Source organism: Euphorbia lathyris, chromosome 3 (genome assembly GCF_963576675.1).
Source record: "Euphorbia lathyris chromosome 3, ddEupLath1.1, whole genome shotgun sequence".
Taxonomy (NCBI): domain Eukaryota; kingdom Viridiplantae; phylum Streptophyta; class Magnoliopsida; order Malpighiales; family Euphorbiaceae; genus Euphorbia; species Euphorbia lathyris.
Genome location: NC_088912.1, coordinates 11,725,236 through 11,751,294, shown reverse-complemented (window position 1 = coordinate 11,751,294; position 26,059 = coordinate 11,725,236). Strand labels below are relative to the sequence as shown.

Below are 26,059 nucleotides of genomic sequence, written 5' to 3'. Positions count from 1 at the left end.
CTCCGTCCATTTGCTTAGTCGCGCGGGGAAGTACAAGCAGAATCAGATCACAAGACTCGTGTCTCTCTGCACTTCCCCTTCTTCCTAAACCTACTCACACCTCGCCATTTTCTCTCATATTTTATGCCCCTTAAAGTGAGAATCTACCGGAAACTCACACAATGAACGCCGGTGGCCGGAGATGGGGCCGCAAGGATTTTGGCCGGAGTTCGAAGAAGCAGAAGCTGATTCGCAGCGCTGAAGAGGAGCTCGATGCTAAGTTCGGTTTTGATCTCTTCACCGAGGGCGAAAAACGCCTTGGTTGGCTTCTTAGTTATGCTCCCGTAAGTGGAATCCATTTTCGCATATCCGATACAGCCCCAATTTGTTGAGCTCATCTTGAATTTCTTGCGTTTTATCTGGTTTCTTAGTCTCGGAGGAATCCAATTGATTTATGTTTTTTTTGGGTCAAATTGCAGTCATCTTGGGAGGATCAAGAAACAGGCACATCGCATAGTTGCGTTGATCTCTATTTTGTTTCTCAAGTGAGTTCCTCTTAGTAAAAAAATGTATGTTTTGGTTGTATTGCATTGATATATCAAATTAACTATAAAAGAGTCGTTTCAATTGAATTGCAGGATGGTTCTGCTTTCAAGTCGAAGTTCAAATTCCGCCCTTATTTTTATGCCGCCACAAAGGTAGAGCAACTATTTGTTGTTTTTCACATAGTTCTTTTAGTTGCTAATCCTACGTGATGTACCTAATACAGGAAAAAATGGAAATGGATGTTGAGGCCTATTTGCGTAGACGCTTCGAAAGTCAAATTGCAGATATTGAGATTGTAGAGAAGGAGGACCTAGATCTTGTGAGTCACTTTATCTTGTTTTTCACTAGGTTTAGTCCTCTAGTTGTATCGTTTGAGCCTTGGAGGAATTTTTCCTTTTTCAAGTTTGGGCTCTTAGATGTTTTCTCTCCTCTAAATCTCCAATGCCCACAAAATGCTTCTCTAATTTTATTGAATGTCAGCATGAATTGATATTCTTCCAGTGCTTTTGATATTCCACCTGTTGCATTATTTGGTGTATGTTTGTATCTACTGATTGCTTTATCTAATTATTGACAGAAAAACCATTTGTCCGGTTTACAAAAAAGATATTTGAAAATATCGTTCTCAACCGTCCAACAACTGATGGACGTGAAGAGAGATCTGTCGCATGTTGTTGAGAGAAACCAAGCAAAATTTGAAACTGCAGAAGCATACGAATCCATATTAACAGGGAGAAGGTAATGCTTGCTCTTCTGAATATACATTCCATATTCTTGGAAGTCCCATCATTTGGCTTAAAGTTCTAATAAGAAACTTTTTTTTTTGTCACATGCTTTGCACTTCACATTCATCTTGAACCTTGACTTGCATTTTACATTTAGTTATTGCCAATACGTTTCTTATGGTATTTGGTATTCGACAAGCAGAGAACAAAGACCTCAAGATTTTCTTGATTGTATAATTGATCTTCGGGAATATGATGTTCCATATCATGTCCGCTTTGCCATTGACAACGGTGATTTGTTATGCAATTCTGTCTATTTTTGTTATGTTATTTCTTTTCAAGTTAAATGAACTTCTTAACTATTATGTGACAACCTATAATTCGATGCCACTCAGATATCCGATGTGGGCAGTGGTACGATGTTAGTGTGTCCAGTAACGGTGTTAAGCTTGAAAAGAGGACTGATCTTCTGCAGCGTGCTGAAGTTCGCATATGTGCATTTGATATCGAAACTACCAAACTTCCTCTGAAGTTTCCAGATGCTGATTATGATTCAGTAATGATGATTTCATACATGGTTGATGGACATGGGTTCTTAATTATTAATAGAGAGGTAACTATATATATATATATATATATATATATATATATATATATATATATATGTATGTATGTATTATCTTATGGCATTTCTTGTTGCTATGATAAATATGTTGTACGTTGGTTTTTAATACATCCGTCTCAAATGTAATATCTTATATCTCACTTTATCCATTAAGTAGACAGATTAAATGTTGTGCGGTGGTATGCTATATTTTGTACATTTAGTTTTCAAATTGTTCCTTTTGAATATTGTTTTATCCCTTTTCATCTCTTAATGAAAAGGATGATCATGTTTAGTTGCTTCAATTGATTGTTCCTTTATTCAGTAGATCATATGCAATTTATGCAGCATGCTGATGTGTTTGCAAGCTGAGCATCATAGAGAAGATTTTAAAGTGTATTAAGCTGTTACAAAGTGCATTTAGATACAATATGGAAAGGCAATGAAATTTGAGACATGCTTTTGGCAAGTGTTATAGACCATGGAAATAGAGAGAAATCCATGGGATACCATGTAGATTTAGAGCCTACATGAATATATTTTACTTAAGAGCAATGCACATATATACACAATGTTCTCCTTCAATCAAGGAGACAAACTGACCCTACCAGCAGCCCTATATCAGCCTTAGGCAATTCATTAACCCTCAAGCTGAATCATGGATTTTAATCATGTTCAGCTTGCTATAGATCCTTATAATATAGTCTTAAAGACAATACAACTCAAAACAAGAAACTTAAGATGCTTTGGATATATAAAACATAATTTGCGAGACACAACCTAGAAGCACAAATCGGACAGGAGAGACGACAGAGGAACATCAAGCTTTGTCGGAAACGGACAAGCAAAACTCATTCGAAGCAACACACAAGAGGCTGGCAGCAATGTAATTGCACAAAAGGAGATTCACCGGCAAACTAACCGGACTGACATGTCGAAAACAGAGAGGCAACGGCGACGGAAGAGGTTCGACGACAATCCGTTGAGGTGAAACCAGACTCTGCTCACAAGGCAGACAGTAATGCTGAAAAAACAGCCCAAAAACACAAACCCAGAAATTCTGCTCACAAGGCAGAAAACAAATTCTGGAATCTCAATCGAGAAACCCAAAACAGAAGCCAAAACAAGGCTCTGATACCATGTTATAGACCATGGAAATAGAGATAAATCCATGGGATACCATGTAGATTAAGAGCCTACATAAATATATTTTACCAATGCACATGTATATACAATGTTCTCCTTCAATCAAGGAGACACACTGACCCTACCAGCCCTATAGCAGCCTTAGGCAATTCATTAATTGCAGTGACTTATGCTGAAATAGGTATATCCTCGAGGACATTCAAGAGGTAATGAGAAAAGAGAAAATGATGCATATTAGGTTAATACTTCATGTTGCTTGATATTTTAAGGAGGTCTGAGGTGTTTCTACTATGATATAAAAGGATACAAATACTTATATTCCTGAAGTAAAATTCAACTTCATCTGTCTTTATCTCTTGTTCAATTTTTCATCTTTATTTAAACCTTGACCTCTCTTTAGATATTAATCAAAGTTATTGCTCTTTCAGTGTGTAGGTGAAGATATAGAAGATTTAGAGTACACTCCAAAACCGGAATTTGAAGGGTACTTCAAGGTGACCAATGTACAAAATGAGGTATTGAAATTCACCAATCTAGTAAAATTGGGATGCTGATACATGATTCTGTTGGCTTAAAATTTTCTGCTTACTTGCAGGTTGAACTTCTTAAAAAGTGGTTTGCTCACATGCAAGAAGTTAAACCTGGTATTTATGTTACATACAATGGTGATTTTTTTGACTGGCCATTTCTCGAAACAAGAGCAGCTTATCATGGGCTCAAGATGAGTGATGTATGCTTCCTATTTGTGCATTTACTTGTTTGTACTTATAGCTTATGTTAATAAAATGTGACAACTTGAAGGCTATCAAATAAATACATATCAACTTGTTATCTGTTTTAGTTTTTAATCCCTCTTGACTAGTCATTTTGATTATGTAAATATTTGTAGTGAATGACTATTATCCGCATGTTATGAATATTACTGATATGCTTGTAGACATTCAAATTCTACTGTTCTCCATTTATATTTTGTTTATTGGAAGTAAGTAGGCTGGGGAAAGGAAATGAGGAAAGCCTTATATTTTATGCAGTATTTTGAAATTATTTCCTTGATGGTGCATGGTTTATTTTCCCTTTCATCAATTGCTGGAATGGAAGTGTAGCGGGCTTTTCATTTTTGGTCGGAGGAAACAAAGAGTTCAAGTTAATTTGAAGATTGCATCTTATATATGATGAGCTTTTTTTGTGAGATTTAAACTGCTGACTTGTTTCAGACTGGCAACTTACATGTTTTGGATAAAAAAAGATATTTAGAGTTCTCCATTCTCATTGATAATCAATTCATGGTGTTCGAAACATATATTGTATGTTTAACTAATGGCTTTATTTTTTTCTATTCAGGAGGTTGGATTTTCATGTGACAAGAATCAGGGGGAGTGCCGTGCTAAATTTGCTTGCCATTTGGATTGTTTTGCTTGGGTCAAACGTGATAGTTATCTCCCTCAGGGGAGCCAAGGTCTTAAGGTGCAACTACACACTGGGGGATCATCCTTTTTCATCAGCTTAGTTTATGTTACTGGTTAATCTAATTATTAAAGTTCGATTGGTTTTGTGCTATTAAACATGCAGTTTTTGGCTTTTTAGACTTCTTTCTTTGTTGATGCTCTTTAATAAATCAGATGGAAATAGTACTAAGTGTCACGCCGTTGCATTACTCTTTTACTTTAGATCCTAGATACAACTCTAGACAATATAAGTCCTTGGTTTTCTGTCCTTGTAATGTATTGATTTCGTTGCTTTGAACTTAGGGAGTATTTGCACTTTTTGTGACTCCTTTTTACCCAAAATTTCAAATCCAGGAAGTTTTTGAAAGAATAAAATGGTCATTAATTTTTTGTTTGTTTACCTGGCAAGAATTTTCTTGTACATTTTTTAGGTGAATGGAGATTTTTAGATGGAATGATGTCTCATGGTATCTATATGTTACGCAAAATCCTCTAATAGAAAAAATGGCAAATTGCATGAATTTAATGCAATTTCATACAAGGATAACGTACCTCCTATGCTGTATAGGGATTCGATGAAGTACTTGCCTTTTCCATTATTTGTGTTATTCTCAACTTGCAATTAAGCTTTATTTTTTTCTTATTGATTTAACCCATTTTTCTTTTCTTGATCATAAGTCAGGCTGTTACCAAGGCAAAGTTGGGTTATGATCCATTAGAGGTCAATCCAGAAGACATGGTTCGCTTTGCAAAAGAAAATCCTCAGGTATGAGTCAGCAAAGTGCAGTGCTTCCAAATAGCGCAGGTTAAAAGGAGTTTTCTATTTTCATAATCCTTTCACTTAAAAAATGAGCTGTCCCACATTTTACTCTGTACATTTTTTCATTATGGAAAAATGAAGGAAAAATATCCATATAGCTGAATGCTACCAATTTAAGATCAATGCTTAGTTGAATATACTTCTTTGCCAGCAGTTAGAATTTAGTCCTATATATATATATATATATATATAATATTTTAAATTGAAATTGCTTTATGCGCTCTTTGCACTAAATCACTCCTTACACTGTTTTTGTTTCTGAAAATGTTGCAACAGACAATGGCCTCATATTCAGTTTCTGATGCTGTCTCAACTTATTATTTGTATATGACCTACGTACATCCATTCATTTTCTCTCTGGCAACTATTATTCCCATGTCACCTGATGAGGTTCTACGTAAAGGCAGTGGAACACTATGTGAAATGCTTCTTATGGTGCAGGTTAGCTCTTGTGCATATTTATGTGGGAATATTGGTCCTTCTTTGTTGTGTTTTTTCCTTTCCTTTTCTTAACTTTATTCACACATTTTCTGTAGGCATACAAGGCTAATGTTATCTGCCCTAACAAACACCAATCTGACTCGGAGAAGTTCTATAGGAATCACCTTCTTGAGAGTGAGACGTACATTGGTGGCCATGTGGAGTGCCTTGAAAGTGGTGTCTTCAGATCTGATCTGCCTACTAGCTTCAATCTTAATCCGTCTGCGTATGATGTAAGTTGTTCCATTTGAGCAAATGGTACAAGTTCCTGAACTGGAAACTTTTATATGTAAATCCATGCATATATGTTTAATTCCAATTCATTGCTTCTGATGCTAAAACTATTTGGTAGCTCATAGTCATCTATGAACCACTGGCAGGTTTACATATCCACCTCTTATGCTATAATAGCCTTGAACACCAACCTTTCACAGAAACCAGTTATCGACCCTTCCTAGGATGCTCCCACCTCATGCAAAGATTATGGATGAATCTAAAACTGCTATGGAGACAGATTACCATTTCGGACCATGGAAGAAACTTGGGTTTTCTTTCTATGTTGGCAAGCGGCTATATAGTTCTTCCACATTGGATATCTTTCCAAAGCCCCAGGAAATATAGGGCTTGTTTAGTTGTGGAGAGTAGTAGCTGTTTTTCTGAAAGGTTTTCTAAGAAAATAGAAAATAGAAAACTGGAATTTGCTTTTTAGTTAAATAAGTTTTCTAATTAGAAAATGAAAAGTAATCAGCTGCACTGATCAATTTCTTGCCAACGTTTTTGAGTCCCTAGGGGGGACAGTTGGTAGGGTTGTTGTTGGATTAATATTCTATAACACCCACATATAGAATGAGACTTTCTTTCAGTATAAAATAATAGTAATGTTATAACTTCTATTTTACTAATGAGAACATTTTGATTTCCAGCAACTGATCAATAATCTTGATCGCGATCTTCAATATGCTATTAGAGTAGAGGGTAAGATGGACTTGGACATAGTTGCTAATTATGATGAAGTGAAGGATGCTATTATGGAAAAGGTATCAACACTTTTTTTCCAATTGTTCTAGAATGTGGTTCTGAGAATAATACAAAAACAAAAAAAAATTGTATTTTTCTACTTTTGCTCATGCAGCTTCTGAAGCTGAGAGATGAACCTGTACGTGAAGAGTGCCCTCTCATTTATCATCTAGATGTGGCTGCAATGTATCCAAACATTATTCTTACAAACAGGCTTCAGGTACAATGACTAGTAAGCTGCTTTATCAATACTGGATCTTTTATAACAGTTCAATTTTGCTTTTATGTTGTAATTTTACACAGTGCAATCAAATCTTGACCTAAATACCCAAAAGACAGCTATTTTTCATTACATTGATGCTAGAATTTTGTAGAAATAAAGAGAGCCAAAAGACAGCGAGGCTACTGTTGTATATGTGATGCTGCTTAGTTAAACATAGAATTTCTCTGGGGAAGGCTTATCTTTGCCAAGATTTTAGGAGTGAAGTAGGGGTTTTGTGGCTAATTACGCTACATGTATAATTTTGAAGTTAGGATATTGACAAATAATTGTAGCATGTTGTTATAGTTTTCTCATTATATTATATTGTCTGATAGAAGCCCCATTTTTATATTGTTGGTTTCCAGTCTGCATCTTGAAAAGGGTCCTTTATTATATAATTTTTTGTTTTCCAATTCCAGCCCCCGTCTATAGTTACAGAGGAGATTTGTACTGCATGTGACTTCAACCGTCCTGATAAAACTTGTCTCCGAAAGCTAGAATGGGTTTGGCGTGGAGAGATCTTTATGGCGAAGAGAAGGTTCTCCTTTATACCCATTATCTTCCTCTGGTTTTCTTCTTCTGTAGCAGTTGTGGACATATAGTCAATAATTTTGCATGAACTTGTCATTGATCAATTTCAGCGATTATTATCACTTAAAGAAGCAAATTGAGTCTGAATTTGTTGATGGCACTGATGGTCAGCTGTCAAAATCTTTTCTTGACCTTCCTCAGTTGGAGCAACAATTGAAACTGAAAGAGCGTCTAAAGAAATACTGTCAGAAGGCATGTTTCTATCTTGATTTCAAATATTTGCTTAAGCATGCCTATCGTACTAAGTTCTGGCATATCTTTTAGGCATATAAACGTGTAATTGATAAACCTGTCACTGAAGTTCGAGAAGCAGGGATTTGCATGCGTGAAAATCCATTTTATGTCGACACAGTTCGCAGGTATGCAATTTTTATATGTTATGGCATAGTTCAACTGAACTGATTTTCTTCTTTATAATCATTTTAATCTGTTTGTTGTACCCTCTTTGTGATTATTATTTTTGCCGTTTACTGCTAATGCGAAACCTAATTGGTAGCAGAACTTGCATATGATATACCAGAGATTAAATAATAAATGGATATTAGTTTATTGTTTTATGTTGCTGTTATACTAAAACCTTTTGATTCAATCATGTTCAAGCTTTCGCGATAGGAGGTATGAATACAAGGGACTTAACAAAGTTTGGAAGGGGAAGTTGTCAGAAGCCAAGGCTAGTGGAAATTCCATTAAGATCCAGGAAGCACAGGTATGTAAGTTATTTGTTTCTTGAATACCATGAAAGAAATGTTATCATGATTATGAAACTTCTTTCGTATACAATTTGCTTTTGCTTATTTGTTTGCAGGACATGGTTGTGCTTTATGATTCATTGCAACTTGCACATAAATGTATTCTTAATTCCTTCTATGGATATGTCATGCGCAAGTGAGTTGGCTGCTTTCGTTTTTCTGATTCATAGCAGCATGATTTTGGCTGTTGTCTTATTCAAATTGATGATGTTGCATTTTTCTTTACCAGAGGTGCAAGATGGTACTCTATGGAAATGGCTGGTGTGGTTACATATACGGGAGCAAAAATAATTCAGAATGCTCGCTTGCTGGTTGAAAAAATTGGAAAACCACTTGAGTTGGACACGGACGGTATTTGGTGCGTGCTGCCTGGATCTTTTCCAGAGAACTTTACATTTAAAACAAAGTAAGATACTGTCTTCATGTTGTTATATTTTTGTATCATGAAACTGAATCTTTTTTTTTGTGTACTCCTGTTGTTCCATTTGTAGATTATGCTACCTTAAAGTCTTGGAATAAAAAGTATATGTTAACCTTCATTTGGAATATATATGTTTCAGGGACTTGAAGAAAAAGCTAACAATATCATATCCCTGTGTTATGCTCAATGTTGATGTTGCAAGAAATAATACAAATGAACAATATCAGGTCAGTTGGAACTTTTTATTGATCTAGAATTTTCAACCTCACATCAAGATGTTATGATGTACAGTTGGCATTTGAGATTTTATCGCTCCTTTTCCCTTGCAACCAATTATTAATGATTGTTAATTCTAGCTTTCTTTCTGAAACAGACACTTGTAGATCCTGTAAATAAGACATATACATCTCACAGTGAATGTTCAATTGAATTTGAAGTGGATGGCCCATACAAGGTAACATAAAACAATACATTGTTCATAAAACTGCAACTTTTTGCTTAATGGTATAACTTTTTTTTTATTTACTTTTGTTTATCATGTAGGCAATGATTATTCCTGCCTCCAAGGAGGAAGGAATTTTGATTAAGAAGCGATATGCTGTTTTCAATGATGATGGAACCCTTGCGGAACTTAAAGGTTTTGAAATCAAACGTAGAGGTGAGCTGAAGCTCATCAAAGTTTTTCAGGTACCTTTTTTAGTATTTTTCGTCATATGTGTTTTCCTAAAGGGTATGCATTTTTTATTTGTAAACATTTAGCTGTCTTGTGCTCCATTAGTTTAAAAGATTGGTGCAAAAGCAAGTTTTTTTGAGTAAAGTGCAGTGGTACGATTTGCTTATTGCATCCAAGTCCGGTAAAATATGATTTCATATAGAGAGATTTTGGTCAGATAGCACAAGGAAACTAAGAAAAGTATAATTGCATGACCTATTCAAGGAAACAGGTCATCTACTGAATATTTAACTTTATATATATATATATAGCTATCTAGTAATGTCCTCTTAATGTATCCTAATTCTGATAATTTTTCTGTTTCTGGGCTGAATATTGGCAGAACCCTGTGATGGATTATCACTTCAAAAATCTACAAAACATTGTTATATATGTGATTGTTGGTTCAGAGCTTTTCTGCATGAGCTGGATAATTTAAGGTGTTGAATTTGACGTGGTCTTTTCTGATATAAAAAAGTGTTTCTAGCATAAGAAAATAACTAAATTGCTCTATGTCGTGCCTTCACTACAGTGCAATCATCTTGAATCTACAATTCCTGCCACACTATAAGTTTATCCATTTTGGATGTGTGTATCATCTTTATATGCACAATCTGCACTTTTTCTTTGGCAGGCTGAACTTTTTGACAAGTTTTTGGATGGTTCAACCTTGGAGGAATGTTATTCAGCTGTAGCTGCTGTGGCCAACCGATGGCTTGATCTTCTTGATGTATGTGCAAATTACACGTGGTTGTTGAACTATTAAATTATCCTTTTAGACAAACTCTGGGTTGCCTTGAGACCTTTTTTTCCTATGTACATCTTTTTTCAAACTCAAGGTTGTTTATGAGTGCATGAATGTTGAAGAGTGAAACTTTTTTTATGAACATTCTTATCTCAGAATCAAGGAAAGGATATTGCTGACAGTGAGTTGCTTGATTTCATATCTGAGTCAAGTACAATGAGCAAGTCCTTGGTGGACTACGGCCAACAAAAGTCATGTGCAGTTACTACTGCAAGGCGTCTAGCAGATTTTCTCGGTGACGCAATGGTTAAAGATAAAGGACTACGCTGTCAATATATAGTAGCAAGTGAACCCAGGGTATGTTTCTTTTTCTATATATATATATATATATATATATATATAGTGAATGGTAAATGCATGGCCGAGTATTTGCTGTGTTCCACTAGCTCAAAATGGTTTTACATCATAGAAGGTTTGTAGTCCTGTCATCACTGATATTTAGAATAGTGGTATAAAGATGGATTATATTGTAGAACTACTAGAAGAAACTCTCATATCATAGACTTGGTCTTTATCCGCTTAGGTTGACAAGTTGCAACTGCTTGTCAGTTGTTTAGTCCCCAATATGAGCGCCTTATTCAAAGCCTTTGTGCTGTAGATTGGTTATATTGATTTGCCAATTTATTACTAAGTTATTAATGGGAAAATAGGAAAGTTATTTGTAAAGACACCATGTTGATAACCGCAAATTTTTATAATTTTGCCAAATGTGACATTGGACGTTAACTGTTGACAATCAGTAGGTTTGTGATTGAGTTTTTTTTTTTTTTTTTTTACTTCTAATATCCTTCTCTATATATATTGTTTTCATATTTGTAGATTCTCTGCTACATTTGAAAAAGATGCATGATAGAATCAATTAGTTTCGGATAAGAATTACAGTCATGTAGATAGTAATCAGTTTAAAAATGAGATAAGCCCGATCTCTTTTACATTACTATCTCTCAGATATTAATATGAATTGGCCCTTTAACTATCAGCTTAAGCTTTTAGTTCGATTGGTTACATGACATGGTACCAGAGTCTCTTTGACCAAGTGATCGATAATATTGTCCTTTGCCCTTTCTTTGTCGATCTCCTTTAATGTCTTTAATTGGTGGTCCAATATGTCTAATATTATGTTATTCTTGTACTTTAGCTGTATGATGTTACTAAGATTATTGTAATAATAATATGTGCAGGGAACACCTGTTAGTGAGCGTGCCGTTCCTGTTGCAATATTTGAAACTGATGCTGGTACTCACGTATCTGTTTTCATTCAATCTTTCTTTTTCTTTACAAATCAATATGCTAAAAATACTTTTTATTTTACAGAATTGAAGAAGTTCTACTTACGAAAATGGTTCAAGACTTCCACAGATGTAGCTATTCGATCCATCATTGACTGGTCCTATTACAAGCAGCGGCTGAGCTCAGCAATTCAAAAAATTATTACTATCCCTGCTGCAATGCAGAAGGTTATACTTCATTTTTATCAGATCAAATGCTAATGGGTCTATCCTCTTGTAGCCTAATGGAAATAACTTGTGCCTTTTGCAGGTTACTAACCCTGTCCCCAGGGTGCTTCATCCAGACTGGCTGCACAAAAAGGTCAGAGAAAAGGAGGATAAATTTCGTCAAAGAAAATTAGTTGATATCTTCAAGAAATCCAGCAAGGAAGATTCATTGAGAAATAATGATGCTACGACTTCTAACCATATGATGGATGGGGAGAATGTTGAAGATTTGGAAGACTTCCAAAATAAAAGCAGTTCTGTATATGGGCCCAGACCAATTGTTCGTTGTTATGAAATTAACAATGCAAAACATTCAACCAAGGCAACAAGTAAAATGGATTCCTTACAACAGCAAGATGATGGTCAAAGTTTGCATGAACCATCTTCCTTGTTGCAACAAAATACTAAATCTATTGCTGAAAATATTGACAAAAATGTAGATTATCAGGGGTGGCTTGAACTAAAGAAGAGAAAGTGGAAAGATACTCTGGATAGGAGGAAGAGGCAAAAGTATGCTTATTTATTTATTTATATATAATACACATCGAATGCTTATTTTGTGCCTTTGCAAATTGAGGTTTGGTTATTAGCCCATTTCTCCTTTCCCCATTGTGATTCTTCTTCTTCCTTACATTTGAGAAAAGTAATTCAAATATTTACATCCAAAGATGCCAACAGCATATGAGTTCAGATATGTTATTGTCAGCATCCACTTGCTGTTGTACTTTCCTGCTATAATTTTGTGACATGTTCATCCACTCTATCTTTTTCCTTACCTTCCTGTCTATCATTGTGCAATTGCTTTATCAGGCACATATTTATTGTAGTCGATGGTGTTAATCAATATGTTCTTGTCATCTTTGGTAGGTTGGGTAACTTGAGGAACTCAAGTCGTGCTGATGGTGCTTTTGAGCCATTAGGAAGTCTGATAAATCGTAAAAAAAATCAGCATCGAAATGGTGTTGGTTCATATTTTACGTCACATGAAATAGCTTTAACACGATGCCATTGGCAGGTATTGATTTTTCTGTTGTTAAGCGATTTGGGTGCTTTAATTGTTTTATTGCTCCTTAATTCCTCTTTTATGGTACAGATAATCCAGCTGCTTCCAATTTCACATGTTGGACAATTTTTTGCTTGGGTAGTTGTTGAAGGAATTATGTTTAAGATTCCTATAACAGTTCCAAGAGTTTTTTATCTCAACTCTAAAGCACCTATAACGGAAAAATTTCCTGGAAGGCGTGTGAACAAGACTCTACCTCGCGGAAGGCAAATCTATGACCTAGTCGAGGTATCTCAAGTGTTGCAGTTCTTTTGGTTATTATCTAGTGTTTGATTTTCTTTATTCGGTATTTTATTTTTTTCTTTTGGCTATTATTTAACTATAGGTTACCATAGACGAAGATAAATTTAGACAAGAAAGCAAAAAACTTGCGGCTCTTCTTGCAGATCCAGAAGTTGAGGTTAGCATATACCTATTCTAAGGTTTAAAATGGTTCTTCTTATTCATGAACCAAGTACTTTGAGGCAGGATGACTCTTTAATGTGAAACAAAATTGCTACAGAATGTTTAGTTTTACAGTTGTATTGCTTAATCATATGGATATAGAATATCCTGTTTAGTTCTTTCCTAGTTTAGAGTGCATTATACATTTATATATACTATGCCATGATTCCTTGAATGATTCTTATTCATGCGCCAAGCACTTCGAGGTCGGGTGACTCTTTGATGTGGAACAAAATAAAGTTAGTCCTGCTGCCAATTCATTAAGGGACGTTAGATGGTGAAACATGCGTCCAGTGCCACGATTCTCCTATTTATCAATTAGTATGCTCTTATGATGCGGCAATGCAACTTCTATTTTACATGGATGCATTATTAGAGTGCCAAGTGTATAGTTAAACCCTTGATTGATTGAGCATTTCACATTTCTTCCAAGAAGAAAGTCTTGTGATGTTACATACATCCATACTCTTACATGTTCTTTCGAACAATTCTTAATTTCTTGGAATTTAAAAGTTGAAGCATCTCAATGTTAGCAGGAATTATGTCACACATGGACATTTACTTATGTTTTTGACCTTAAGATCGATGACTAGATTCTTCTCTATAACATAATTCTTTCAGCATTTGTACACATAATTCCTGTGTGACATTGGGATGCTTCTCAGGTAAGGCACAATATGCTCTGATTGTAATAATTGCTATCATCACATGTTTGTTGATTCATTTGCATCTCAAATTGTTAATTCTGCTATTAGTGGTCTAGTAATAAATTCTTCTCTTTGTACTAATTATTTTAGCTTATGTTCAAATGTTTCTCATTTATTTTGAGCTCTTCTTAGAATGTACTGATTTTAGTGGAAATAAAAACAGATTTATAAGATTGAAGTTTAAATTTTTACTGGTACTTTTTACTTGCAGTATTCTTTCTGGTCTTTTGAATTTGGATTAATTAGATTAAATTTTTATCAGGGTATATATGAAACAAAGTTGCCATTAGAGTTCAATGCCATTCTCCAGATTGGTTGCGTATGTAAAGTGGATAAAACAGCTAAGAAACGGAATGCACAGGATGGCTGGAGCCTTGGTGAACTGCAGATGAAGACAACAGCTGAATGTTCTTATTTGGGCCAATCAATCCCCTTCTTTTACCTCTATCATAGGTAATTCCTTCACTATATATGGATGTTGATTCACTTTTTCTTAACAGTCCAAGAACTGTTGAAAATCATGTTCTAACCTCCATTGTTCTTCTTATGCTGAAGGCAAGTGCTTCTTCTCATAGATTATTTTTACTACTGATTACAGCCTCTCTGAAGGACGTGGAATTTTTGTTTTGTATATGACTTTTTTGGGAACTGTATGTGTTGTGGTGGTCAATCCTTATCAAAATAAGGACTTATCACCATCTTTTCTTGAAAGACAATTTCGCGAAGCTTGCCGTGCCTTATCTATTGAACAACCATCTCCTAATAGCAGTGCCATTTTCAAGGTACTTCTTCAGTTAGCAGCCTTGAATATGTTTTTGACCTCTCTTATATTGCAATAGCTGTTACCTTGTTTTTGTTATGACACTCGTAATTTCAGGTGGAATATGTTGCTCATGTCAAGGATGCTGAGAGGATTTTACAAGGAACAATAAGTGAACTCAGGTTTTATATTATTTTGATTCTCTTTGTCTAAACATTTCTTGGTACTGAAATTTAATATTACAGCAAAATAAAAAATCTACCAAGGCTACTTTTGGCTTTATGATAATTGTGACATCATTGAGGAACATAGTGTAGAGGGTTATACTGTGACTGTTCAACATGGCTTTGAAAAGGGATTGTCCAGGTTTCATAGAGACATTTATCAGTTTGTACAAAGTTCTGTAATAACCACTCAACAGTCTTTGAGTAGGGTTTTGCCAAAAGTTGACCTTTATTGGTTTAATTTGAAGAGAGTTCGATGCAGAAAATATGCTCAAATTACTATAATTATACTTTATGCAGTCTTATGGATTATTGAGTTGGAGCAAGATGACAAGTAGTCAAACTACCAGATTTTTTTCTTTGATCTGCTGTTGGAGAAGTTGTATCTTTTGCAGTCCTAATGAGTATCTTTAGAGGTCATTTGGCTTGATTAAATGTGCTACTTTTGGTCCCTTTTCTTCTCGTGTTTATAGGGTGTTTTTAGTTGTATGCTGGTTAGAATAAGAGGATACCTTAGCATCCAATTTTATTCTTCTATTCTTTCTTTTGTATGTTTAAAACAAAAGACCAGTCAATGAAGTAAAAGTGTAAAACAGACAACAACCTTAACTAGTGTCTATTTCTTATGAACTCAAGATGCGTAGGTGATGATATGTCCATGCTTGTGGTATGGTGATTTACATAGCAGTGACTTTTCTGTTTCAAACTTGTTAGGTTCTCCTTCTTATTCCATCTGCAGCTTTCAATTCAGACTAAATGTCAATTGTTTCACTCTTCTGGCTAATGTTGCTGATATTCATTTTTACCAGTCAAGCCATGCTTGTATAAACTATTTTTCTTTGTTGACAGAGATAAACATCATGGACCTACTATTGCTGTCATTGAGTGCCCAAATGCTCATCTGATGAAGTCAGGCATACAAGCTCTTGATAATTTCCCCTGCGTAAACATACCTTTCAATGCTCGTGACAGTCAGTATCAGGTAATAAGTTAATAAATTAATTACAGCTTTAGGTGCAGACTTTAGTTGACATGTATGCCCAACTTCAGAATATTTTTTGTTTTTTCTACATACCAAAACCAACATATCATGACAAATATAAATACGTGTAATAACATAAAGTCCTAGAGCTTAATTGATTTCTATCCGGTATGTAATATATATAAACTAAAGAGTAAGTTACTCTCAGATATAGCTTAATTACACTCTCTAGAGCTTACTTCTAATGGCCTATATTATGTAGGTACTGGGGTGGCAGCAAGTGGCAGCGAAAATTGGAATGCAACGTTCTGCTGCTTCGTGTCAGTGGCTGAATGAAAGGATATCTCTATCTAGATATGCCCACGTAATTTTTTGGCTTATTTATTTATTTATTTATTTATTCTTCCTGTTAATGGATTTCTTTTTGTTTATGCATGCATGAATAACATATTTTCTGGGACAGGTACCTCTGGGAAATATTGAACTTGACTGGCGTATATTTACAGCAGATGTTTTCATCTCAAGAGCATTGCGTGATCACCAACAGGTAGTTAAATAGAAGAATAATTAACTCACAGTTAATTATGAAGATTCCCTTACCTTGTAGTTATTTTTCCGTTGCTAACAAATAAATGAAGTCTGCAGAAGCTCTGAGTCCATTTCTTAAAGAGCTTGTCTTTTGTGTGAGTATCTGTTTATTTTCATCTCAAGTTAATTTTTTTTATTCTTGCAGCTGCTTTGGGTATCTGATGACGGTGTTCCTGATCTAGGAGGCGTTAGTGAAGAATCTACATGTTTCGCAGATGAGGTTAGTTTTTTAATCGATACTCAACTTCTAAACTATTGATGCCCTGACATTCTTTCTTTTATTTGTTCTGTGCCTGTTTCAAAGAAGGTGAAATAATTTGCACTAATTTATCACTGTCATAATTTTCTTTGTAATAATATCTAGTGTCTGTGTTGTTCTTCTTTCTGAATTTTGCTAACGGATATTTCAAAATAGGTCAATCAATGTATTCTTATATACCCTGGAGCATATAGAAAAGTTACTGTGGAGTTAAAGGTGTGGAAAGTATATTTTTTTCGCTTCTTTTCTTTCTTCTTTCCTCTTTCATTTTTTGCGACGTTGAAAAATGTAATGAATTCAATTTTGTTTAAGCATGGTTAAATTGTTCTAATACAGATTCATCACCTGGCTGTAAATGCTCTGTTAAAAAGCAACCAAATCAATGAAATGGAAGGTGGTTCTTTGTTGGGATTTGAGCAGGACATGAATTCTGGTCCACACAATTACGATGATGATGCTACCTCATCTGCACCTGCATTGCGTGTCCTGAAACAGCTGATCCAGAGGTGTCTTTCAGATGCAGTTACTTCAGGAAATGTCTTCGCTGATGGATTGCTGCAACATCTTTATAGATGGCTTTGCAGGTTGTAGTGTTATAGCTTGTTACATTTGATTATTCATTTTGACTCGAATATTTCTGCTTAGTGCTTACTCTTTTATATTGCAGCCCTCAATCAAAGCTTCATGACCCAGCTCTTCATCGCATACTCCACAAGGTATATGCTCTGGAATAGAAGGAACTTTTTTGTCATTAATGAATGTGGGCTTAAGGCAGTCAGCTGCAAGTCTTCTCTACTTCAACACCGTCTTTTCTTTTTCCCTCTCGCTCTTGATTAAATATCCTCGCCTCCATCCTAAAATTTGCATTTATGGTTATAAAAAGGGAAATGCCCTCGCTGCTCTGCTTGCCACTCCTATAATTATAAAAGCACTTGCAAATATACAGTTCCTTTTTGTATGTTATTTTGTTCCTTCATTTTGCTGTATCAGTTGGTTGACATATACCTGATTGTTTCATTCGTAGGTCATGCAAAAGGTGTTTGCTTTGCTGTTGGCTGAATTTCGTAAATTAGGTTCCACAATCGTATTTGCAAATTTTTCGAAGGTTATTATTGACACGGGAAAGTTTAGTCTATCCACAGCAAAAACTTACTGTGATAGCTTGCTCAAAACATTGCAAACAAGGTTTGACTTGGCTAAGGAGCTTGTAGATAAAATCTTCCTTCGTTGTCTTTTCGTGTAATTCTCTGTCTATGCTGATTGTAGGGAGCTGTTCGAGTGGATTGAACTTGAGCCGGTGCAGTTTTGGCATTCCTTGCTTTTCATGGATCAGGTTTGTTCACTCTTCATTCCACTTCCAGCTTTCCTTTATTCTTAAAAAGCAACATATATATGGTATGATCTGAAGTCATTTTCATGTCTTCTATTTCATAATTTTTTCCATTATTTGTCTCGCTTGGGCTTTAAATGACATGTTATAGCATCCTTTTCCTTTCTTGTCTTTCGTCTCATTCCTGCAAAAGACAATAATCATTGATGAACAATTATAAGTGCATATAGAGAGTACAAAAAATGAAGAATAAATCGGAGAATTGCATTTAAAATGTATGGAATGGCTTCCATGAAATTTACTTAGTTAATTTGGAGTTTTTTACCATGATGTTTAGAACTTGAAAAGAAATTGTTGAATTACTTCAACCCTCAGGATTTCAATATATTTTGATTAACTACTATGACATTTTATGCAATTTGGGAGTTATGTCTTATAAACACGTACATATCTTCCTTCATTGATGCATGTAACATGTAATGTTCCATTGTATTTTGCTGAATTCTACACATTGTTATATAGAGTATCCAGACTGGTTTATTGGATAGTTCAAATCGCATTTCAATTTTTATATCCTAGCAGCGCCCATCAGTTATTGTTTGAAATGACAGATAATTACATTCCTTTGTTTTTACCTATCATTAATGTCACATTGGCATTTTTGATAACTTATGGTCAATTACTTGCTCCGTTTTAGTACAACTACGGTGGAATTCCGGCCAGAGCAGATGACATATCGCAAAATGAATTTCATGAGGATAATTCCCAAAGACAGCAATCACAAGTGGACATTGTCTCAAGCTGGAATATCGCTGAATACCTACCCAAGCAACTCCAGGTAGGTTTTCTCTCCAACAAAGAAATCTCGAGGAATAAAATTAGGGAAAAGCATATAAATTAATTGTGGTTTTAAGCATTTGAAAAGAAATTCCTGAAGTTTAAAAGTCTCAAATACAGGTATAAGGTTTTCTCCATTTGAGTAGAAAAGTTTTTTCACTAAAACCATCTAAATTTACCTGTGGCAAATTTTCAAAACAAAATTCCAGCCGTATTTTCATCCCATTGAATCCTAACATATAAACATTTTAAATCAGATTTTTTTAATGACTTAAATTCCTCTTGTTTACTAACTTTATGGTGAAAAAATCTATCTTTGCAAATGGAGGAAATCTCCGACCCAAATTTAACAAACTTTTATACCACTAGGACATCTTTACAAATGTGCGAAACCCAAGATTTATTTTTGTTCTATCCTATAAAATTATTGGTCTATCCTATAACAACAGTCTTTAACCTTTTTTGTTGGTCTATGGATCTTTCTCATATTCCAATTTGATAAATGGTACTTTTTTTTTCTCTACCCGTTGCATTTTCTGGTTCCGTTTGCTAAATATAGATTTTGGCAGGATCATTTCGTGTTAATCGTCTCAGAATTCATGTTTATTCCGTGGGAATATGCACAAAAGCATGGTGCAAATGGAGCATCTTCTCAGGATGTCACCTCATGTACTCCATCAATCACAATTGCAGCTGCTGAGACATATGATACACACATGGTGAAATATCTTCAAGGGCAGGTATTACTGATTATTTATTGTCCTCAATTGGTATAACTCTACGTTCCACGGAAAATTTGATTTTAAAGCGTTTCATGTTTTTGCATCTGTTTCGGAAACCAAAACTTGTGAAATGTTTCCTTAATTTTTTAAAAAAGGAAAGTCATTAATAAATATATTTTGAGAACTAGATTAATTCTAATTATATATTCATTAAATCCTTAATATTTTCTAGATCCTCTTATACAAGCTTTCAAAATGAAAAAGTCTCTTTTCCCTCTATTATGCGACTTGTATCTAGTTCTTTTTTAATGTATATATAAACAAAGATCAAAAAGTACATTCTTATCGTTTTAAAAATTATAGATATATTCATGTATTTTTATTATTTATACGTTTCCCCATGTTCTAATTTCCTATATATTTTTTACATATATGTTTTCCGGTTTCCATTTCAGTTTCTATGTCCATGTAACATAGGTATACTTTTTTATTCCTTCTTGTGAATAAATTCTAAAAAACGTTGATTGGGACATGCAGATCGGCACTTATTTCACAGACAAACTTTTAGGGATTGTTCGTGATACTGTTCGTCATATGAAAGGAAAAAACAAGTCCGACACTGATCAACAAACTTCGTCCAGTTTCTCACAATTTGCTGATGATATTGGTAAAAGGGATCCTGCGCTAAAGTTCATTACGGATGTCTGTACTGTTCTTTTCCTTGACCATAATGTGCAGCACGAAGTTCTGGTACTACTCTAACTGAATTGAAGTATTAAGCTCTAGATGTTCAAACTGAATTAGCAAATAATGCAAATTTATCTCGACTCATATGTCCATGGATAAAGTGACTTTAAATTAAAGGAGAATCGCTTTCTGTTAAGTGGTTCTGGAGTAGTGCGGTAAATGAGTCTAGCCGCTTATGATTCGGCTTGAAAAAAGGTTGACAGTATTCGACTCTATTTATAAACGAGCCGAGTTTGAGCACTACGTTATAGGTATAGGTTTATGAACATGTGAAGTAATTAACGAGCTGCTCGCGAGCAAAACTCGTGAACAGCTCACGAATTGAGTTCGAACTCGTCAATTTTTTGACGAGCATGAATAGGTCAAAATTCGGATCGGCTCGAATCCTATTCCGAATTAAATTTCATCAGGTAACTTGAGTTTCCACAATATCTCGATAGGATGGCAAAAGTATATTTTGTATCAATAAAATAACTATCTTTGTATTTTGTATCAATAGAATAATTCTAAATGTTTTCGGTCCAAATTCTCGCTGAAAATTGTTGACTAGGACGCTTAGTCGATTCAACAATAACGTAAGTGCTATTTATTTACTGTCATGTGGCACCCATTTTCTTTTACCTTCCAACATTTATTTACCACAGTAAACAAAACTAACCTAGTAAATGGGTGCCATGTGGCATTAAGTTAATACACGTGGTGTTTACGTGGTATAGTTTAATTGACTAAGTGAGAATTTGCCTGAAAATATTCAAAGTGAGTTTATTGATATAAAATGTAAAAGTGAGTTATTTTATTGAAATCAAGTTTACTTTTACGACCTTGCCGGGACAATATTCAAACTTAAGTGACTGTCAGTGTAATTTACCCGAATTTCTGATATAAGTCGTCGAAATATTCCAGTTTTAAGTAAACTCCCGTTTGACAGAAAGCTTAACTTTTAGGTCTAATCGGAATAGACAACAACTAAGTTGTAAAGTCTTCTAATATTTGTCTGTTATTTATCAGGTGTTGAGAAAGAATCTCTTAAAATATGTAAAAGTGCGCGAGTTTGCTCCCGAAGCTCAGTTTCATGATCCCTGCCCTTCCTTTGTCTTGCCGAATGTAATTTGCAGGTATGAAATTAGTGATAAACATATCCACCTACCAGTTACATTTATTGATAAATTCAGTTGTCTCATAATGCTCACTCAATTTCTATTTATCTCAATAAAATCATTTAACTTTAAGTTTTATCTCAACTCAGTGATTAAAAGAGATCAGAATGGCATGAGTGACACATCAATATAAGTCAATTCTCTGATCGAAACGACATATGGAATCCACATATGCGCTACCTGGCAACCATATGTCGGTTAATTTTATGGAAAAAAACATAATTTAATTTTTTTCAATAAAATAACCGACACGTAGCTGCTCGTGTTGTTTTGGTCAGAAATAAAACTCATACTGTCTGTGTTAGCCATGACATTATTCTGATGCCTTTTAAATACTGAAATTGTCGGAGTGATTTAATTGAGACAAAACTCAGTTGAGTGATTTTATTGAGATAAATTAAAATACAATGACCATTTTGAAAAAATCATATATGTTCAGTGACGAACGGTACATTTAACCCATCCACCTACATATATGTTGCATGAAAACTTTTGATTTAAAAGTGTTTTAAGTTTCAAAATTTTTGAGAAACTTGTATAGTATATGTTTGAGGTCACATTTTCATAATTTTAAATGGTCTGATACATTAATAGCTCCAACTTGTCCATAAAAGTAGATTGACTTTCTGAACTTTTAACTTTATTAGTGTCTCACCAGTTCTCTAAACTTGCTTATTTCGTATGACCATCTCCCTAAATTTGTCCATAAAAATAGATTAACTCCCTGAACTTTGCAAGTGTCTCACCAGCTCCATAAACTTGTGTATTCCGTAACAACTAAATACAAAAACTTATTAAACCTAAATTCTAAAAATACATCTTCATCTATTCGAGAGTTAATTTTTTCTCTTCTCCTACCTTATGAGTTAGTGTTGCAAATTTAAGTGACCGAATGGATGATGATTGAGAGTTAGTATTATGGTCTTTGTATCTAGTTGTTACGGAATAAGCAAGTTTAGAAAGTTAGTGGGATATTTGCAAAATGCAGGGAACTAATATACTTTTATGGACAAGTTTAGAGAGTTGGTGATACGAAATAAGCAAGTTTAGGGAGTTGGTGAGACACTAACAAAGTTCAGAAAACCAATCTACTTTTATGGACAAGTTCAAAGAGCTAGTAATGGAAACTAAATTTTCTGTCCTCAATCACCGTACGACTAATTTGTACTTCATCTCTTTTGTAGATCTACAAACTTTCAAAATAAAAAAAAATCTCTTTTTTTCCCTCTAATATGTGACTCGCATGCAATTTTTTGTAATGTATATATATAAATTAAATATATATTACGGATATATTTATACATTTTTATTATTTACACGTTTTTCCTGTTTTTCTATTTTCTATATTGTTTACAAATATCATTTTCTGTTTTCGGTATACACGCAATATAGGTACTGGCCTTGCAGAAATGATTTTGGATAATTCAATTTATGAACACTGGACTTGATCTGTAGAATATGTCTACAAACTACAATATGTTGATGTCAAAATTGAAAAAAACACCCCATTTTGGTGAACTTGAGCACACCAGTTTTCCTTTTCTAGTGTCACAATAATTCAATTACTATCTATGTTGCACGGAAACTGAAATGGACACCGAAAAACTTTATTTCTAAAAAATTATAGTTCGGAAACAGTAATAGAAACTGAAACAGATACGAAACGCTAATGAAGAGTTTCCGTGCAACATAGATTACTATGATTCACTTCGGAACACATTGCAAAAACAGTAAATGTAGCTCTTCTTTCCTTATCTGAAGTTGTTGATTACTTCTAATAGTAACTGTTGTTTCCCAAATATGTTTGAACAGCTACTGCAATGACTGCAAAGATCTAGACTTGTGTCGTGACTCGGCTTTACTGGGTCAGGAATGGCGCTGTGCTGTCCCGCAATGTGGCCAACCTTACGACCTAGAAATTATGGAGAATGCGCTTCTTCAAATCGTCCGGCAGCGGGAACGGCTCTATCATTTGCAGGATCTGGTGTGCACAAGGTGCAACCAGATCAAAGCTGCACACTTAGCAGAACAATGTGGATGTGGAGGATCATATAGTTGCAAGGAAGATGTGTCGGAATTCCGTAAAAAAATGCAGATTTTCTTGAACATCGCGGTTCGACAAAAGTTTCAACTCCTTCAAGAGTGTACTTCATGGATTTTAGGAGTTCCAACTCAATAGAAGTAGTTTGTTCATGCTGGTTGTCTGGCCGGTCAGCCCGCCTCCTCGGCTGCTCGAGTTAGTTTGAAAATGACCGGCCAAGAGATCATTCTAATCCAAAAATATAATTTGGACTTCTTTATCTTGACTTGTCCAGTTGAGATATGTAGTTGAAATGGTATGCACCTCCTTTTTCATTAGTCGGGTCTTCTCATGCTCATCGACAAATTCTATTATGATCTCAGTTCAGGTCAATGAAGTTGATACATATGGTGCGCACCTCCTTTTTCATTAGTCGGGTTTCTCATGCTTATCTACAAATTCTATTATGATCTCGGTTCAGGTCAACAAAGTTGAGGTTAGGCTCGAGAGACTATAATCAAAGGAGAAAACGACAAAAAGAAAAAGAGGTGAAGGTGATTTTTCGTAGTTGTTCAAAATCAGTTGGTTCCGAACTAATTATGAGCTGACACGTCAACAATGTTACGGATGCGTCACCTCATGAGAATTCTAATTCTTAATGTATCTCAAATCATTCATTGAGTGTATATTATCTAAGTTGTATATAACTTTTGTTTAGGTAAATTATAATAGAAAACTTCCTTAGTTGTATAATCTCTAGTTTTTTATTCTTAACTAAATAGAATGTAAACGAATACTCTTAACTAAATACTTTTGATTCTTAATGCATTGGATAATAGAAAATAGTTCAATTTCCCTTCAACAGTATAATCTCTAGTTTTTTATTACAAGATATTGCTATATACCGCACCCAAAATTCCTTATCACCGTCCCGTTGGACAATTTTGCTCTTGGTATAATTTTTTTGTCAAAATTGGGAATTTTTTTTTTGAGAGAATTTAAAATTTAGCCTAAACGGATGCGGCATATCGCCCGACCCATGGTGGGAACGGATGGTATGCCGCATCCGTTTAGGCCAAATTTTGAAATATGCAAAATCGTAAAATTTTTAATGACGAAAAATACTAAATCATTCAATTTTTTTTGCGAAAAATTAAAATTCTCCTATTTTTTGGTGATGAAAAATGCAAAATCGTCATGAAAAATATATATTATTTTCATGAGTTCTTTGATAAAAAGATGTAAATCTTAATGTTTCCGACTCGTAATCATCCATTTTCGGGGTTCGGATTGTTACACATCAATTATTTTCATAATTTCAATTATTGTTGTTCGAGTTTATGATTTTGGAGAGAGAATTTTCAGTTTTTGATCAAAATTATGAGAAGGGCAAAAAAGTCAAAAAGAGGCGGTGAAAAGGAATTTGAGGGCGGTATTTAGCAGCTCACTTTTACTTTGTGTGAATTACACCCATGGTCATTGAACTTTATCCATTTTCACATTATGACCATTGAACTTTCTTCCTCGTATGGCCACTGAACTTTACACTTTAACACCGGCTAAAAATAAAAAATCCAAAGTGTTAATAATATTTTAAGGAACTTTAATTCTTGAAAATTTTCGTTTTGAGGTCATTTAGGTGTTGTTTGGTTAGGAGAGAGAAAGTGAATTTTTAGAGAGAGAAAGCTCCAAAAAATGTAATTTTCGAAAATAAAAAATGTAGTTTCATAGTAAATGCCGTTCTGAACAACTTTAATTCTTGAATATTTTCATTTTGAGGTCGTTAACGATCGTTAACGGTCATTTTGAGTAGTTAAAATTGAGTGGCCACCGATACTAAAAAGTGTAAAGTTCAGTGGCCATACTGGGAAGAAATGAAGTTCAATGGCCATAATGTGAAAATAGGTAAAGTTCAGTGGCCATGGATGTAATTTACCCATTTTACTTTTGTAATAGAAAGTTTAGTTAAATTTTACTATTTTCTAAATAAATGTAAATGAAAATTAGCGACAGTATTTTCTATCAAAAAAAGTATTTTTACCGTGGGAACAAAATTGAAAATATTCCCACTAACCTTATCTCTTATTTAATTGAAGGTTATAAATTAGAAAATAGGTATAAAAATACAAATTTAGTCCTAATCATTTCACAGTCACGTATAACAGTTTATGTTAACCGACTCCGAATCATTTCGGAACTAAGGCGTTGCATATAAAATTACTGAAAATTTTAAAAAACTGATTTTGCAGTTAAACCAATTTTTTAAAATTTTCGGTAAAATACAGTTAAAATTGATATTGCTTGCAAATATTAGAATCAAATTTGGACCATTTTAAAACTAAATCTACACTTCAACAAAAACGTTAGGATCAAATTTGACACTTAAATCCCTAAAAAAAATATAAAAATTGTAAAACACAA

General features: G+C 34.4%; 1 protein-coding gene across 1 annotated transcript; it reads left to right on the top strand.

Moving 5' to 3' along the window:
- LOC136223043 (DNA polymerase epsilon catalytic subunit A-like) lies at positions 1 to 24,489 on the top strand. Its single transcript, XM_066010826.1, has 49 exons — positions 1 to 323; positions 459 to 524; positions 618 to 677; positions 749 to 844; positions 1,103 to 1,263; positions 1,453 to 1,541; positions 1,646 to 1,863; positions 3,429 to 3,515; positions 3,596 to 3,730; positions 4,342 to 4,464; positions 5,128 to 5,211; positions 5,542 to 5,706; positions 5,802 to 5,978; positions 6,669 to 6,782; positions 6,878 to 6,982; positions 7,444 to 7,562; positions 7,666 to 7,807; positions 7,880 to 7,974; positions 8,216 to 8,321; positions 8,421 to 8,500; positions 8,594 to 8,770; positions 8,925 to 9,012; positions 9,159 to 9,239; positions 9,329 to 9,472; positions 10,132 to 10,227; positions 10,399 to 10,599; positions 11,484 to 11,538; positions 11,617 to 11,759; positions 11,842 to 12,308; positions 12,666 to 12,813; positions 12,892 to 13,089; positions 13,187 to 13,261; positions 14,275 to 14,465; positions 14,611 to 14,794; positions 14,890 to 14,954; positions 15,846 to 15,978; positions 16,241 to 16,342; positions 16,442 to 16,525; positions 16,712 to 16,786; positions 16,982 to 17,041; positions 17,162 to 17,409; positions 17,493 to 17,541; positions 17,850 to 18,010; positions 18,092 to 18,158; positions 18,853 to 18,993; positions 19,562 to 19,732; positions 20,252 to 20,464; positions 21,470 to 21,576; positions 23,431 to 24,489. Exons 1-49 carry the CDS (start codon positions 162 to 164, stop codon positions 23,795 to 23,797), a joined length of 6,675 nt encoding a protein of 2,224 aa, XP_065866898.1. The 5' UTR covers positions 1 to 161; the 3' UTR covers positions 23,798 to 24,489.
- The last annotated feature ends 1,570 nt before the right edge of the window (positions 24,490 to 26,059 follow it).

What these genes read in the sequence shown, in the direction of transcription:
- LOC136223043 (XM_066010826.1), top strand. Translation starts at nt 162, where the DNA reads ATGAACGCCGGTGGCCGGAGATGGGGCCGCAAGGATTTTGGCCGGAGT. An exon ending in TTCTTACAAACAGGCTTCAG is followed by an intron (nt 6,983 to 7,443) that starts GTACAATGACTA and finishes TTCCAATTCCAG; the next exon opens with CCCCCGTCTATAGTTACAGA. An exon ending in TAAAGAAATACTGTCAGAAG is followed by an intron (nt 7,808 to 7,879) that starts GCATGTTTCTAT and finishes CATATCTTTTAG; the next exon opens with GCATATAAACGTGTAATTGA.